The sequence below is a fragment of the Epargyreus clarus genome, unplaced genomic scaffold, assembly GCF_041222505.1.
Source record: "Epargyreus clarus isolate Ecla_fem2 unplaced genomic scaffold, WU_Ecla_fem_2.2 ptg000003l, whole genome shotgun sequence".
Lineage (NCBI taxonomy): Eukaryota > Metazoa > Arthropoda > Insecta > Lepidoptera > Hesperiidae > Epargyreus > Epargyreus clarus.
Window position 1 is genome coordinate 17,539,839 of NW_027332211.1, and position 14,790 is coordinate 17,554,628.

The following is a 14,790-nucleotide window of genomic DNA, read 5'->3' on the forward strand; positions in this document are numbered from 1 at the left end:
CCCTTTACGTTGCTATAAATTCGATCGCGTGGAAGTTATTACAGGAACTGCAGTATTGGCCAGTTTTACAGCACCTGTTATGAGTTCAATGGTATTGTTATTAATGAGATTAATGCCATTCATTGACCGCTGAATGTATGAATCAGACTTTACTTCATCGATTGGAATGGTTCTTAATGTAGTGAATGGAAGGAACAACTTAGAGTTACAAATTACTTATTTATTTTTGAGGTTGAAATAATTTTGATCCCCAAAAAGTTTAAAATAATTATAAAATGTAAATAAAAAGAGCAATATGTTATTGTTATGGAAAGTTCGGGAAGAGGCCAATAAAAAATATAAAATGAAATAAAAATAAGTACGAGAAAATATTTTATAAATTCAAATTTATTATTTTATTTTGTGATGAATGCCAGTGGTATTTATTGTAATAGTTTAATCTCGTGATCGTGATTACGAGACCAACTTTGGTGACTATGATTGACATCATCAACGCTGTAATACTTATATAAGTAAATTAAGAATCATTATTCAAAGTAAGCCTTAATATATACAGATTCGAGTATACACGTGGTACAACATTTCATTTAAAACCTCTTCAAACAACGAATCATATATTAGTGTCTTCAGAACCTACGGTAACTTTGTTTATATTACGAGTACCAAAACGCAACTGAAAAAAGCAACTGACTATTCAAACGCGTTATTGACACCATTTTAGAAATCCATTTTAAGCACATTATACATTTCCTTCCAACGAATCCAATAGCAAGTTGCGAATGAATGGGTGTTCACATTTCCCACAAATATTTCGTTTCTAACGTCAACAGCCCACGGTCTGGAAGCAATGTGTCAAGGTGCTCTAAATATACCCAGAGGAGCAGTTCTACGTTGTACGCGTTTTGACGCATTTATGATGGTTTTACGACGGTTCACACTTGAATTGATTGCGACGATTTATCGCGAAATTACTGTGCAAAATATTACTCATGGTGTGGCTTTTATAGTGTTTTAGTCTGGTTCGTTAGTTTAGAAAACAGGGATATTAAAATTATTAAAATATACGGTCATGGACAATAAAAGACATCCTTTAAATACGTACCTTGATAACGTCACAGGTTGACACGTTACAAGATATAAGACTAACTTATTAATTTTCTAACAATAAATAATACCTACGTTAGACACTATTAGAATTAGGTAAGAAATAACCGTAAAGTCAAATATTGCACCTCGGATCGTGTCAGCACTCGTTTAGTAAAACAATGAAAACCTACCTGCTTCAGCTTGGTACGGCAACTGGCACCGTTAGCACCATAAATTACTTCGGACACGTGAAGACCTTTGGCCAAATAGCAATGTCTTCCTGACCCGTTACAGCCCACACCAGACAATAATCTCTGAGACATTGTTACAAGCTCCACATTAGAATACGTTCCCCGCTCCGGTAGAAGTTGTAACCTCAACTGTAACTCATTTGGCCGTTTTAAGATTTATTGCATTTCTAATGTCACCGTGCCAGCGGCGTCCAAACGCCAATTTGAATTAAGAGAACACATCCCTCCGGCGTCACCTAAATCGATTGGCAGGTCGCCAATGTAGAACATGTATCGAACATCGATGACAGAAAGCTTCATGTTACTTTCTGCTCAATTATATCTTACAAATTTATTGCATGTAAGGGATGCCACGCGACCAGTAATGGCATAGTGGTGCGAATTTCGATCTTATATATTTTTGATTGGGTTTTGAAACTCATTTTTTTACGGTAAAGGAAAAAATGGTCACAGCAATACAAACTCCAATCTGGAGAATCCACAATGCCAGACGTGTATGAAAAGACTACTAGCCCGCACTTCACCAGCACAGTCTATAGTCCTCCTTAGCGTCATTTTGTATAATTGTGATTTGAGAACCCTATGGTCACAGCTACTAATGTCGATCTATTGTCGGTGTCTAAAATCATTGTAATTGTCTCCCTAAAGCCATTATTCTTTGACATAGCAAATTGTTTAATCGTAAAGGAATTTAAATTACAAAACAATATATAAACAACATTTGGACAAGTAAATGTCTGTGGGAGAATTAATTATGTGTCTATATAACCGCAATTCGGTGCACTGTTGTGAATTTTCTTTTAAATATTTGTACTTGTTTACAGAACTTATCAGTCAAGCTTGGTGACGAAAAAGGACTTTCCGAGCATCTCAAGCTACCCATACAAAGAATCAACGACTACCAACTCCTTTTGAAGGTGAGTCGATGAGGCCATCTTTATTACTCCGTATACCATAACATCAAAGTCAAAAGTCAGCAATTACAAAATCGTAACCGTCCCAATTTCGAAACAAATGACCCAGCTGTAACTACGATCGTAACTGCAGAACTAAACTAAAGTTTAAATGCAATACACTGGCAACAAATCTGTAATTAGCTCTTGACGTCATGTGCCGACGGAAACGGCTATCAAAATCTAATAGCTTACGATTCATAGAAGCCTGTATAATAATTCAATCAGAATTGAGTACAGCAATATATAAAATGTCTGCTGCTCTGATGAAATTACATATTTTTCTCGAGCTAAACATAAATACTTAAAATATGAAATTATTACAATGTTCATAATTTCACATTAATGATTGTTGAAATAGTTTCAAAAATACTTTTACGTACTCTCAATATCACGATTACCTTTAGGACGACTTAGTGTTAATATTAGTAACTTTCTGTACAGGAACTAGTAAAATACTCCAAACGTCTCGGCGACGAGAGTACAGACCTCCAAAGGGCCCTAGAACTATTTCTGGGCGTCCCAAGTCGCGCTACCGACAACCAGTTCATCGCTAGCATCGAAGGTTACCGCGGGAACATCTACAAGCTCGGCCGCCTGCTCACCCACGACTGGTTCACCGTCGACTACGAGGGCACGAACAAGGAGAGATACGTGTTCCTCTTCAAAGCTAGGATATTAATCTGCAAAGTCAAGAGGGTCTCCGAAGATCGCTCTGTCTTCGTTCTCAAAAATATCATAAAGGTACCATTCTTTTGTGTTTTGTTTTGGGTACTACGCCACTCTTAACAGGTAGACTATTTTATATCGAATAACGTACAATCATTTTCTTAACAGTTAATGAAGTGAAATGTTTTATCTTTCCAGCTCCCTGACGCTGAAGTTATAGATCATCCGAACACACCAAAATTCGAGCTTCGTCAGAAATCACCCCTATTATCAATCACACTTACAGCTCATCGAGACCACGTAAAAACTACCTGGCTACGAGAAATCGGACAATACGATAGTGACATTGGTGTGTATTTTTTTTGAACAGTCTTAACTTTTTTTAAAGGAAATATTTAGTGCTAATACATTGCTTAATTTTCAGTTGCATTAGCCGAACACGCTGCTGATGATCTACAAGTCCTTCCACCAGAACAACCAGAATATAAATCTCCAGAACCAGAAGAGAAAAAGAAGAAACGAGAGCACGCACAGTTAGAAGTGAGTCAAGAAGTCAAAGAAAAACGATCTCGAGTAGAAGCCGCACAAGCTCAAGAAGTACTTACAAAAGAAGAATCTCGTGCGGTTCAAGCTAAGAGAAAAGCATCGGTTGAAAGTGAAATCGCCAGAAAAGTCTCCAAGCAGGAAATCACTGAGTTCTCTTCTATTAGCGAAGTACAAGAAGTAGTAAACTCAACAGTCAGCAGTACTGTCACGAGTGAAGTCACAGCTGATTTAGAAGCTAAATCGTCTGTGATCCAAGTTGAAAGTACAGCTAGCGAAAGCCTACAAACTGTTCAAGCAGCTTCTGAAAAAGCAGAATCTGTTGCACAATTAACACAAGAAACATCTGTTCAATCATCTCAATCAACATCCGCAAAAGAAATCGTTCAAAGCTTTTCTATCGAGCAATCTTCTCAAGAGTCAAGTCAAGTTATTCAGGAAGCCACGTTAATAGAATCTAAATCTGCAAAAACAAAATCTGCAGAACTAAGAGTTGAAGAGGAAAGCCATTCTATAGTACAAGCCACTTCGACCAAAGTATCAGTCGAAGAATCGTCATCTTTTACTGAAACAACTGAGCAGGGTTCCATTGAACAAAGTCAAGGCACTGTTCATAAAGAGACCAGTGCATCAGCTCAACAAACACAAGAGTCGATATCTTATAGCACTCAAACATCTCAAGTAACCTCAGTCGAAGAATCGACCAGTGTAAAGGAAACATCGTCAGCTGCAACTGCTGAACAAAACGTACAACAAACATCATCTTTACTAACACAAACATCACAACAAGAAACTACCCAAGCTTCGGAAACATCAGTAACTGAAAACGTTACATCACTTAGTACCGCAGAATCAGTTACTGCACAAACTGTAATATCCAAAGACCACGAAGAAGTAACTGCAAACGTTACTTCTGTTACGAGAAAAGATTCTGTAAAAGGAGAAACAAACGGTCAAACTACAGTCTTAGAAACATCAGCTGAAGAAGTTACTGCAAACGTTTCCACTACAACAATAAACGGTTCTGTAAAAGAAGCAGCAGACGGTCAAACTACACCTGTAAAAACATCACCTGAGAAAGTTACCGCAAACGTTACAACTACAACATTACAAGAATCTGTAAAAGAAGTATCAAGTGGCGAGACTACACTAGTACAAACGTCATTTGAAAACGTTAGTGCAAACGTTACCACTACAACTCTACAAGAATCTTTAAAAGAAATAACAAGCAGTGAAACTACAGTTGCAGAGGCGTCTGAAAACGTTTCTGCAAACGGTACCACTAGATCAACAGCAGATTCTATAAAAGAAACAACACCTGTTCAGACACCAGTTGAAGACGTTGCTGCAAACAGTAACACTACAACAACAGAGGATTCTATAAAAGAAACAACCCCTGTACCGACACCAGTTGAAGACGTTACTGCAAACGGTACAACAACAACAGAATCTGTAAAGGAAACAACACCTGTTCAGACACCAGCTGAAGACGTTACAGCAAACGATACCACTACATCAACAACAGATTCTGTAAAAGAAACAACCCCTATATCGACACCAGTTGAAGACGTTGCTGCAAACGGTACCACTACAACAACAACAGCAACAACAGATTCTGTAAAAGAAACAACCCCTGTATCTACACCAGTTGAAGACGTTGCTGCAAACGGTACCACTACAACAACAACAGATTCTGTAAAAGAAACAACCCCTGTATCGACACCAGTTGAAGACGTTACTGCAAACGGTACCACTATAACAACAACAGATTATTTAAAAGAAACAACCCCTGTACCGACACCAGTCGAAGACGTTACTGCAAACGGTACCACTTCAACAACAACAGATTATTTAAAAGACACAACCCCTGTATCGACACCAGTTGAAGACGTTACTGCAAACGGTACCACTACAACAACAACAGATTATTTAAAAGAAACAACCCCTGTACCGAGACCAGTCGAAGACGTTACTGCAAACGGTACCACTACAACAACAACAGATTATTTAAAAGAAACAACCCCTGTACCGACACCAGTCGAAGACGTTACTGCAAACGGTACCACTACAACAACAACAGATTATTTAAAAGTCACAACCCCTGTATCGACACCAGTTGAAGACGTTACTGCAAACGGTACCACAACAACAACAACAACAGATTATTTAAAAGAAACAACCCCTGTACCGACACCAGTTGAAGACGTTACTGCAAACGGTACTACTACAACAACAAATTCTGTCAAAGAATCAACCCCTGTACTGACAACAGTTGAAGACGTTGCTGCAAACGGTACCACTAGAACAACAAATTCTGTAAAAGAATCAACCCCTGTACCAACACCAGTTGAAGACGTTGCTGCAAACGGTACAACTACAACAACAGATTCTGTAAAAGAAACAACACCTGTACCGACCTCAGTTGAACAAGTCTCTGTAAACGGTAAAACTGCAGCTTCGACCGAACAAGCAGCTGAAGTCAGTCAAACTGTAACAACCGAGGAATTGAAAGAAACAGTTAACGTAGACAGTCAAGCTGTAACCGCGGAGGAAACCGTCGACGAAGAGATGTCGCGATACAGTCGCACTTCGCGGGTGTCGGGAGGTAAGCATATTGTATTTACCTCACTAGATACACTAATTAATAAATATCATACCATTATATATATTGACAAGAAAAGAGGTTTTTATATGTCTTGATAATACTGAACTATATTTTATTTATTAAATATTAGGTCACATGTTAAACACAATTTTTATTTGACATTACTGTTATTCTCTATAGAGTACTCCAGTAGCAGCCGCAAGCTATCCAGCGGTGGGCGCTACGAAACATCTTCTTACGACAGCACCGGTGCATCCTCTTACGCTCGCCGTGAAAGTGGCTCTCGCGTAGAAAGTGCCAAGTTTGAAACAAGCGGTTCCATTGAAGGAGGGGCAAGTTCCCGATATGAATCCAAGTATTCCTCTAGCTCCGTCATCGAAGGAGGCTCTAAATACGGAATAGAGTCTAGCTACGAAAGCAAGGAAGGGTCGAAATACGGTATTGAATCGTCCTACGATGCGGCAAGTAAGATCGATAGCATCGCATCCAAATATGGCCTCAACAACAACTTGGAGAGCAAGATCGAAGGTCGCTCGACCACAATGAGTATTGAATCTAGCTACGATGGTAATGACACCACTAGCAAGATTGATAGTATTGCTTCGAAATACCGACGAGACTCCAGGAACGGTCGCTCTACTAGACTTAGCATCGACGCAAATTATGAAGGAAATAATGTGGAAAGCGTTTCTAAAGTGGAGTCGAGCTACGAACGCTCTAAGAATGGGGAATCCGCTGAAAGTAAATACTCTAAGATCATGAACGGCTCCGTTTCTGAAGATATTACATCCAAAACGTCGTATGTCAGGTCGGAGTCTGTAGAAGGAAAACCTATATTCACGAAGACGCTTGAAGGCCAGAACATTGAGCGTAAGTACGAACGAGTGCGTAGAGTAGCAAATACATCGTAATAGAAGTAGATACACTTAGCGCTTGTACATACGCTTTTAGTCACTAACTTACACAACACATTTTTTTAACCAGGCTTCGTTGTATATCCTTTGAGGATTTGTACGGTTCCATAAAAGTGTTTCAGGGCAATCGAAATCATCGAATATTCGAAACATTGGCTGAAGTTTTCAACCAAAATCGTTTATAAGACACGTCTAAATTACCGCCACATACGCATACGTACCATCTACGTCTGGTGATGCCTGACAATCAGCTTAATTCCGTACGGATCCTCTTGTAACGATGCTTTGAATCCCCAGCTGGTGAGAATGCGTACTTCGAATGCCAGCTGCTCGATACCCCGGAGCCGGTGAAGGTCACCTGGCTGAAGGACAATAAGCCGCTTACCGACAAACTCATGGACCGCGTCAACATCATCATGCAAAATGGCTTCCACAAGCTAGAAGTGATGCACTGTAGAGAAGACGACACAGGGACGTACACGGCCAGAGCGGAGAATGTCAAAGGCAACGCCTACTGCACCGCCCAGTTAGTCGTCCACGAGCGTGAGTTATTTTGCACTATTAGTTCACTCATTGAGCAAATTGAACACAAACATATGAGACATTTGTTGATCATTTATTTATATTAACAGTTACAAACATTACAATGGTTCTTACAAATTAATATATGTACTGTATTTTAAACAACAAAAGCAATTCACTCAATTCAATTCAACAATATTAAAAATAATTTGATGTAATTTGGATGCACTCTTCAATTTGCTCAATCCACTTACACAAACTGATCCTTTTTTTCCAGATTTTAATAGATTATATTTTCATTAATTAAGCGTTATACTATTAGTAATGAGCCTGCATGGTCGTTGCAAAATCATCATCGATTAAGGCATTGTATCGCGGATAACCGTAGCTCTTCCGTCTACTGTCCAATGTATAATTTTCCTGTATTTTGACACCTAAACACGTACCGTAGTTTTGAAAATCGCATGCCCTAAACGATTATTATATCCGATATGTTCATAGATGTAGACACAATAGAAATTACTTTATTAAACATGCAAAAACAAAACAATTCATAGTGATTTTTAAACAATATGACGATATACCCTTAAACTATTTTCTTATAATTAGACACATATAATAACATGAATAATAAACATTATACAAGTATACTCGATAATCAAAACTCAAAATAAAAAAAAAATATGTCTATACTCAATATAATAAACTTGTCTCTACATCATTGGACATAAAAAAATCATAACACAAAGTTCTCTTTCAGGCGAGAATTTTGTACATATACACACATCCCTTCTCTAATCTTTTTTCACCAAATTATAGTGACTCCCGAGGAAAGGAAACAAAAGAACGCACTGAACGCCCCATACTTCCTGGTGGCGCTGAAGGACACGGAGATATTGCTAAACACCTACCTACGCTTCATGGTCAGGGTTAAGGGAGACCCTAATCCTGATGTCAAATTGTAAGTTGATAACACACTAAAACTTGTAACTAAAGATGGGAATACTGAGAACAAAATTTTATGACTTGTCTATAAAAGCCAATATAAAAGGAATTTGGTTGTAGATAATCGTTACATCTATATTTTCTCCTTGGGAAAGATTGATTCGAGCTTGTATTTTTCAAAATACATATTGGCTTTAAGACACTTTCTATGATGTGGCATATTTATAAAGGACACCTTTATGGTTTTAAATTATTTTGTTTACTCATTGTTAAAATTTTCAACTTATATATAGATCTTGTAAATATCATATGTCAAACAAACTGTATTTGAAGCTATTTTAGCGGCTTGGCTTATTACGTATTTTATACAAGAAGAACCTAGAACCTATTTTATACACGTACCTATTTTATACAAGAAGCTTAGCTCAAGCAGCAAGAAGCACAATCTGAGCTCAGGTTATAATCTGAGCTTCTTATTTAAAATTCTTGTTTAAAGGACGAGCATGCAGTCCACCTGATGGTAAGTGGCTACTGCCGCCCATGGACATCTGTAATCAACCCCAGATAGGATTGGATATTCCTACTTACGCTGGCCACAGATGCACCGCTACTCCTGAGGACTAAGCTGGAACGCCTCGTAAAGTATGCCTCTCTTAGCAAACCTTTCAAACCAGAACACAGCATTACTTTGTAAAATCTGAAGGCCCAGAGATCTCAATATGTAGAAGGCCTTAAGGGAAGAATTCTCAAAGCTCTGCACCCCGTTTCCAGCTTCCACAACGGCACGGAGATCGTGTGCTCGTCGGAGAGCGAGCGCGTGTCGATCGTGCGCACGCGGGCGGCGCGCGGCTGCTACGAGCTGGTGATCGCGGACGTGTGCGCCGCCGACGCGGGCCGCTACGCCGCCACCGCCACCAACATCTACGGCGACGTCACCACCGAGGCCACCGTCACTGTTGTTGGTCAGTCATTCATACGTTACTTCTCACTTCTTACATTATTCATACATTTATGTATTCAATGGAACTACATTTTCACCAAATCTGTAAATAAGGGTGCTATCTGCTATTAAATGAAAACAATAGCAAAAGCAGTAATCGAGTGATCGAGGGGTCCGAGGTTCAAACCCAGACACGCACATCTGATTTTTCAAAGTTTTACATACGTATTAGGAATTAATTATCACTTGCTTAAACGGTGAAGGAAAGCATCGTGAGGAAACCTGCATACCTGAAAAATCTAAAAAATGGTTTTCAAAGGTTTGTGACGTCTACCATTTCGCACTTGGCCAGAGCCGTGGATGGCCTAATCCTTCTCATTCTGAGAGGAGACTCGTGCTCAGCAGAAGGACAGGAATGGATTAATGATGATGATAGCTTAGGCTGGTTTATTATCAAGAGTTCTTCGTTCTTCTGTGTAAACATATCAAACACTATTGTTATAAAACTTAATTCAATAATATTAATAGTATAGCTATTAAAGTCTAAATGAAACATTTTGTAATTTACATACGCCTAAAGAATTGCTGCAACATTGCCGCTAAGATACTTAAAATGCCTTTACGTAATAGGCATCTTCGGAATCAACAAGTTCAATGTAATTTTAGCAGAGAATATTTATAGCGCCTCCCGTCATAAACAAACATTGGACGGCATCCAGACGTTGCTAAAAATTTCACTCACAATTATTGTTGTAATGGTTTCTCGTGGTCGTCGCCGCGTCGTGACCTATAAACATACTAATTTATTTAATTAGCTCTGAAATAAAACTATAGTGTACCTTGTTTAAATATGTTCGCCGTAGAATCGTCTAAATGCTAGTTATCGTTGTGTTTTTAGCGTGACAAGATGTTTAAGATGGACAAAGGTATTGTGAAATGCTCAAAATATCCGTCCTTAAGATCTAAAACCAGAAAAACGGTTTGGTTTCAATTAGCTGTGTGATTATTTTAAACTTAAATGAAGCAAACAGGCAATCTCCTCTGGTTTTGCAAATGTCCATAGGCGACGGTGACTACTTTCCATCAGGTAGCCCGCCTGCCTCATCGTTTAGGTATAATTATAAAAAAAAGGGTCAAACCAGAATACAACTGCCAGAACGCTGCAGTTACGAGGACAAAACATTGAGACTCCAAATATATTACGTCAAAACCAAAGGCATGATCCATAAATAATGAAAGGAATGAAAATCATGTAATGTATTAGTACCTAAAATGACCTATATGAAAGGAGAACTTAAAATTTTATTTTTAATCCAGAGGACAAGAATATCTTCTTCGAGCTGCCGCCGGGCGGCGAGGGCCTGCTGGCCAAGGGAGAGAAACCGACATTCGCGTGGAAGCGTGATGGACAGCCCTTCGACCCCGAAGAGAGGTTTAAGGTAATATGTCGCCAAATGTGGAATTTAATTAAGTATGAAATCAATTTTATTGAAGTAAGTATACTTCTATTTCTATTCTCTATATATAGAGCCACTTTAAATACAAGAATACATAAAATCAATGTCAGTTTAAAGGGATTGAACTTTTAAACATAAACTACTAGCTGACCCGACAAACGTTGTGTTGCCATACAAATAAAAAAAAATTAAGGGTGACCAACCCTTATCACTTAGGGGGATGAAAAATGGATGTTGGCCGATTTTCATAGATACCGGATAAGCACAAAAAATTTCATCAAAATCGGTCAAGCCGTTTCGGAGGAGTATGGCAACGAAAACTGTGACACGAGAATTTTATATATTAGATTTTATCATAATTTACTTTCTGTAAATGTAAATATAACCAGTCGAATAACTGTAAGGTATTTTTAAAAGCTTAAAATGAAATGTTAGAAAATATATTTATGTTTAAGTATGATACATTTAGCGATGATTGTTGCACTATAAATTATATAAATGTTGTAGGCCCGTGCAAGCGCTGGTTAGCCACAAAAAATAGTTCAATCATTCAGCGCCACCTACCGGTTCAAAACTATCTATCTTCCAAGCTGGAACAAGCCTTGTACACTCACAATATTACTTTGAAATCGGTCAAGCAGTTAACACATTACCGTGTATGAATTATAATTTATGTTAAAATAAAATACATATTTATATTATTTTCTTAATAACATTTTGTTGATGGTACCAGGTCCTCCTCGGCGACGACGAGGACTCTTTAGCGCTAGTGTTCCAGCACGTGAAGCCGGAAGACGCCGGCCTCTACACCTGCGTCGCGAAGACCAGCACCGGCAACATCTCCTGCTCCGCTGAGCTTACTGTGCAAGGTAATTTCATTTCTATATATTTTTAAGTTTTTCATATCATGTTTAACAAGTTAAGTTCAAAAATTTAACAAATTGATTAATAGAAAATGACAATAGTTAACAATACCCGAGTAAATCCTGAAAATTGCAAACAAATCCTCTTCGCGCCGTTATCATGTTTCATAGCACATAGCTACATTTGTCAAATATTTGGATATTGGCCTAATATTACAATTCATAACATTCAGTAGTCACATGTTTACCGGCTATATTAGTCAAACATTGGCCACACGTCGGCAAATACGGTCGCACCTGCTACATTTTACCACCACCGTCCCCCAGGCGCAGTACACGAGCTGCACCGCGAGCCGGAGAAGCCGCGGCTGGTGATCGAGCACCGCGAGGCCATCGTGGCGGCGGGCGGCTCCGCCATGCTGGAGCTCAGCTGCAAGGGCTACCCGCGCCCCTCCGTCGTCTTCGAGCACAAGGGCGAGGTCGTGCAAGCCGACGCCAGGCACAAGTGAGTTGCTTGATTTAAACATTTCAACATTTATTCAGCGTCATATACCTATATAGGTATAAACAAACTTAATTTTCGTAAACAGCTGCTATAGTTATTATTGTTCACTGGATGTCGGTCACTGAAGGATTTAAGTATAAGGTGTAGAATTAGGTAATTGAAAAATTGATCACCGAATAGGGTAAAATATATTTGCTCGAATATGTACGTAATATATTATAATTACCATGAACAATTATAGGTCATGATAATAGGCACAGAGATCACGTGACACGTCCAAATCTAAATATTCATTATAGACGTGTGTACAATATATTTATTGTATACCGATATATGTTTCACGATAATTATAATGATATAAACTCTTAATATGGCGCAACGCAGCACGCCAAAACTGTTTGATTGAAATCGACAGTTCAGTGTCTCAGCTGTACATTATGTTACACATTACTTTTTGTTATTGTTATTACATTTGTTATATATAACAATAAAAATACATAACATTAAACTTTAAAAAAGATTTAATGTGTTACAAATTATACTTACCTTGAAAATAGGGAATTTGATTGCTTTATCTTAGTAAATATTTTAATCACTAGATGGCGTTAGTTGAACTATAATTATTCATATATAAATAAACAATAAATAATCATACCTGGAGTTGATTACAGATGTCCATGGGCGGCAGTAGCCACTTACCATCAGGTGGACTATATGCTCGTTTGATACTCTTATTTTATAAATAAAAACACTTTGCAATCATAATCTCTATTTGCTTAACAAGGTACAATATGTTAAAACAATATATAATATGTTATTGCCAGGTTCCTGTACGAGGACGAGGAGAGCATGTCGCTGGTGATCAAGAACGTGTCGGCGGCGGACGCGGGCGAGTACCGCGTGACGGCCGCCAACGAGCTCGGCGAGGACACCACCACGCTGCACCTCGTCGTCAAGGCCGCGCCCAAGATACGACAGAAGGTGGAGAACCAGAACTGCATGGTGAGGATACTGTTGAAGTTATACGCGATGTATACAGGGTTGAGTTAGATAAGGCATAGTTAGACTTGAATGGTTAAAAGATTTAACACAAATTATTAGAATCATGACTTTTCTTTACATAGTAATATGCACTTTTAACTCGAAAAAGCAAAACAAAACGTATAATATTGACAAGTACTTAAAAATATTCAAAATAGCGACTTTGTTATATGTTTCTCGCTTATCTACGTAATACAATACAAGTGCGAGTGTGAAGTGAGTACGTGTACACAGTACTAGTGCGAAGCAATTAACAAGTTATAAATATATCATCGACTGATTGATAAATAAGTATGAGTGTTACGTTCCCAGGTCGGTGACACTCACACAGTGACGATCGAGATCGAGGGCGCGCCCACGCCCGAGGTGTCCTTCTACAAGGACGGCGTGGAGATCAAGTCCTCCGAGAGGATCACCATCGTCAAGGAGACGGAGGAGATCTACAAGATCACCATCAAGGACGCCAAGCTCACCGACACCGGCTCCTACTCCGTTGTGGCTAAGTGAGTAAACAACGTTTGTCTTGTACGACAGTCGATTTTGGTTACGACATTATTATATTCTATAATCAGTCTTACGTCTACGTCTGCTTGTAAACTTATGTTATTAAATATTATAAAGGATAAACTTTTTGATCTTTACTTAATATTTATGAATCAACTAACAGTATTTTTTTCTGTTTTATTGTAAATATTAAATTATAGTAGCAGATGGATTGTTATTTTACGTAAAGTGGCTTGAAACGATTTAAAAGACATCTTATCCGTTATTATTATCACACACTTCAAACCAGAAATAAAATAGTGTTTTAAACTGCTGATGTTAGGCAGAAATCAGGCCATAAAGGTATAAAAAGGCGATGATATTTGCGAAGTTTAAGTCCTAAGGGTTAGAAGAACAGACGCATTGTTATTACTTACCCGTACATATTTTTAATAAGCAATAACTATTTCCCCCCAGAAACGAGGTGAACCAATGCTCGGACTTCTGGCAGTGGCACGTGGCCTCCGCGCCCAAGCTGCTCAAGAAGCTGGGCGGCGCGCGCGACTGCCGCGAGAACGACACCGTCACCTTCCAGATCGAGACCGAGGCCGAGCCCGCCGCTACCGTCAAGTGGTAACTATCTCGTCATTCAATATTGATTTTATAATATTGTACACGAGCATGCAGTCCGCCTGATGGTAAGTGGTTACTGCCCCCCATGGACATCTGTAGTCAAATCCAGATAAAATAAGATTCCTGATGATCTGAAGTCGGCCACAGATGCGCCGCTATCTTTGAGGATAGGTAGGAGGAAGTCATCCTTACCACACTTCAAACCAGAAAAATCAGCGGTGACTAAGATGTTATTAGGTATAAGTAGGTCAAAGATATAACAGTATATAACATCGTGCCACATATATTTCTGTTATGTGCTTTAAATATTAACACACTACATATCTTTGATCGAAAGATGAAAATATTTTTCAATCTCAATTCAGTATCAACGCATGTGG

General features: G+C 38.7%; 1 protein-coding gene across 1 annotated transcript in view; it reads left to right on the forward strand.

Moving 5' to 3' along the window:
* The window catches only part of LOC140748517 (protein Obscurin), a 61,746-nt gene that overhangs the window by 13,706 nt on the left and 33,250 nt on the right, over nucleotides 1–14,790 (forward strand). The window contains exons 5-18 of the mRNA XM_073081334.1: nucleotides 2,162–2,254; nucleotides 2,735–3,034; nucleotides 3,158–3,308; nucleotides 3,384–6,107; nucleotides 6,288–6,977; nucleotides 7,319–7,564; nucleotides 8,363–8,504; nucleotides 9,260–9,450; nucleotides 10,746–10,867; nucleotides 11,619–11,754; nucleotides 12,076–12,253; nucleotides 13,078–13,255; nucleotides 13,607–13,797; nucleotides 14,255–14,410. Of these exons, the coding sequence (XP_072937435.1) occupies nucleotides 2,162–2,254; nucleotides 2,735–3,034; nucleotides 3,158–3,308; nucleotides 3,384–6,107; nucleotides 6,288–6,977; nucleotides 7,319–7,564; nucleotides 8,363–8,504; nucleotides 9,260–9,450; nucleotides 10,746–10,867; nucleotides 11,619–11,754; nucleotides 12,076–12,253; nucleotides 13,078–13,255; nucleotides 13,607–13,797; nucleotides 14,255–14,410 (5,498 nt within the window). The remainder of the gene's footprint in view (nucleotides 1–2,161; nucleotides 2,255–2,734; nucleotides 3,035–3,157; nucleotides 3,309–3,383; nucleotides 6,108–6,287; nucleotides 6,978–7,318; nucleotides 7,565–8,362; nucleotides 8,505–9,259; nucleotides 9,451–10,745; nucleotides 10,868–11,618; nucleotides 11,755–12,075; nucleotides 12,254–13,077; nucleotides 13,256–13,606; nucleotides 13,798–14,254; nucleotides 14,411–14,790) is intronic.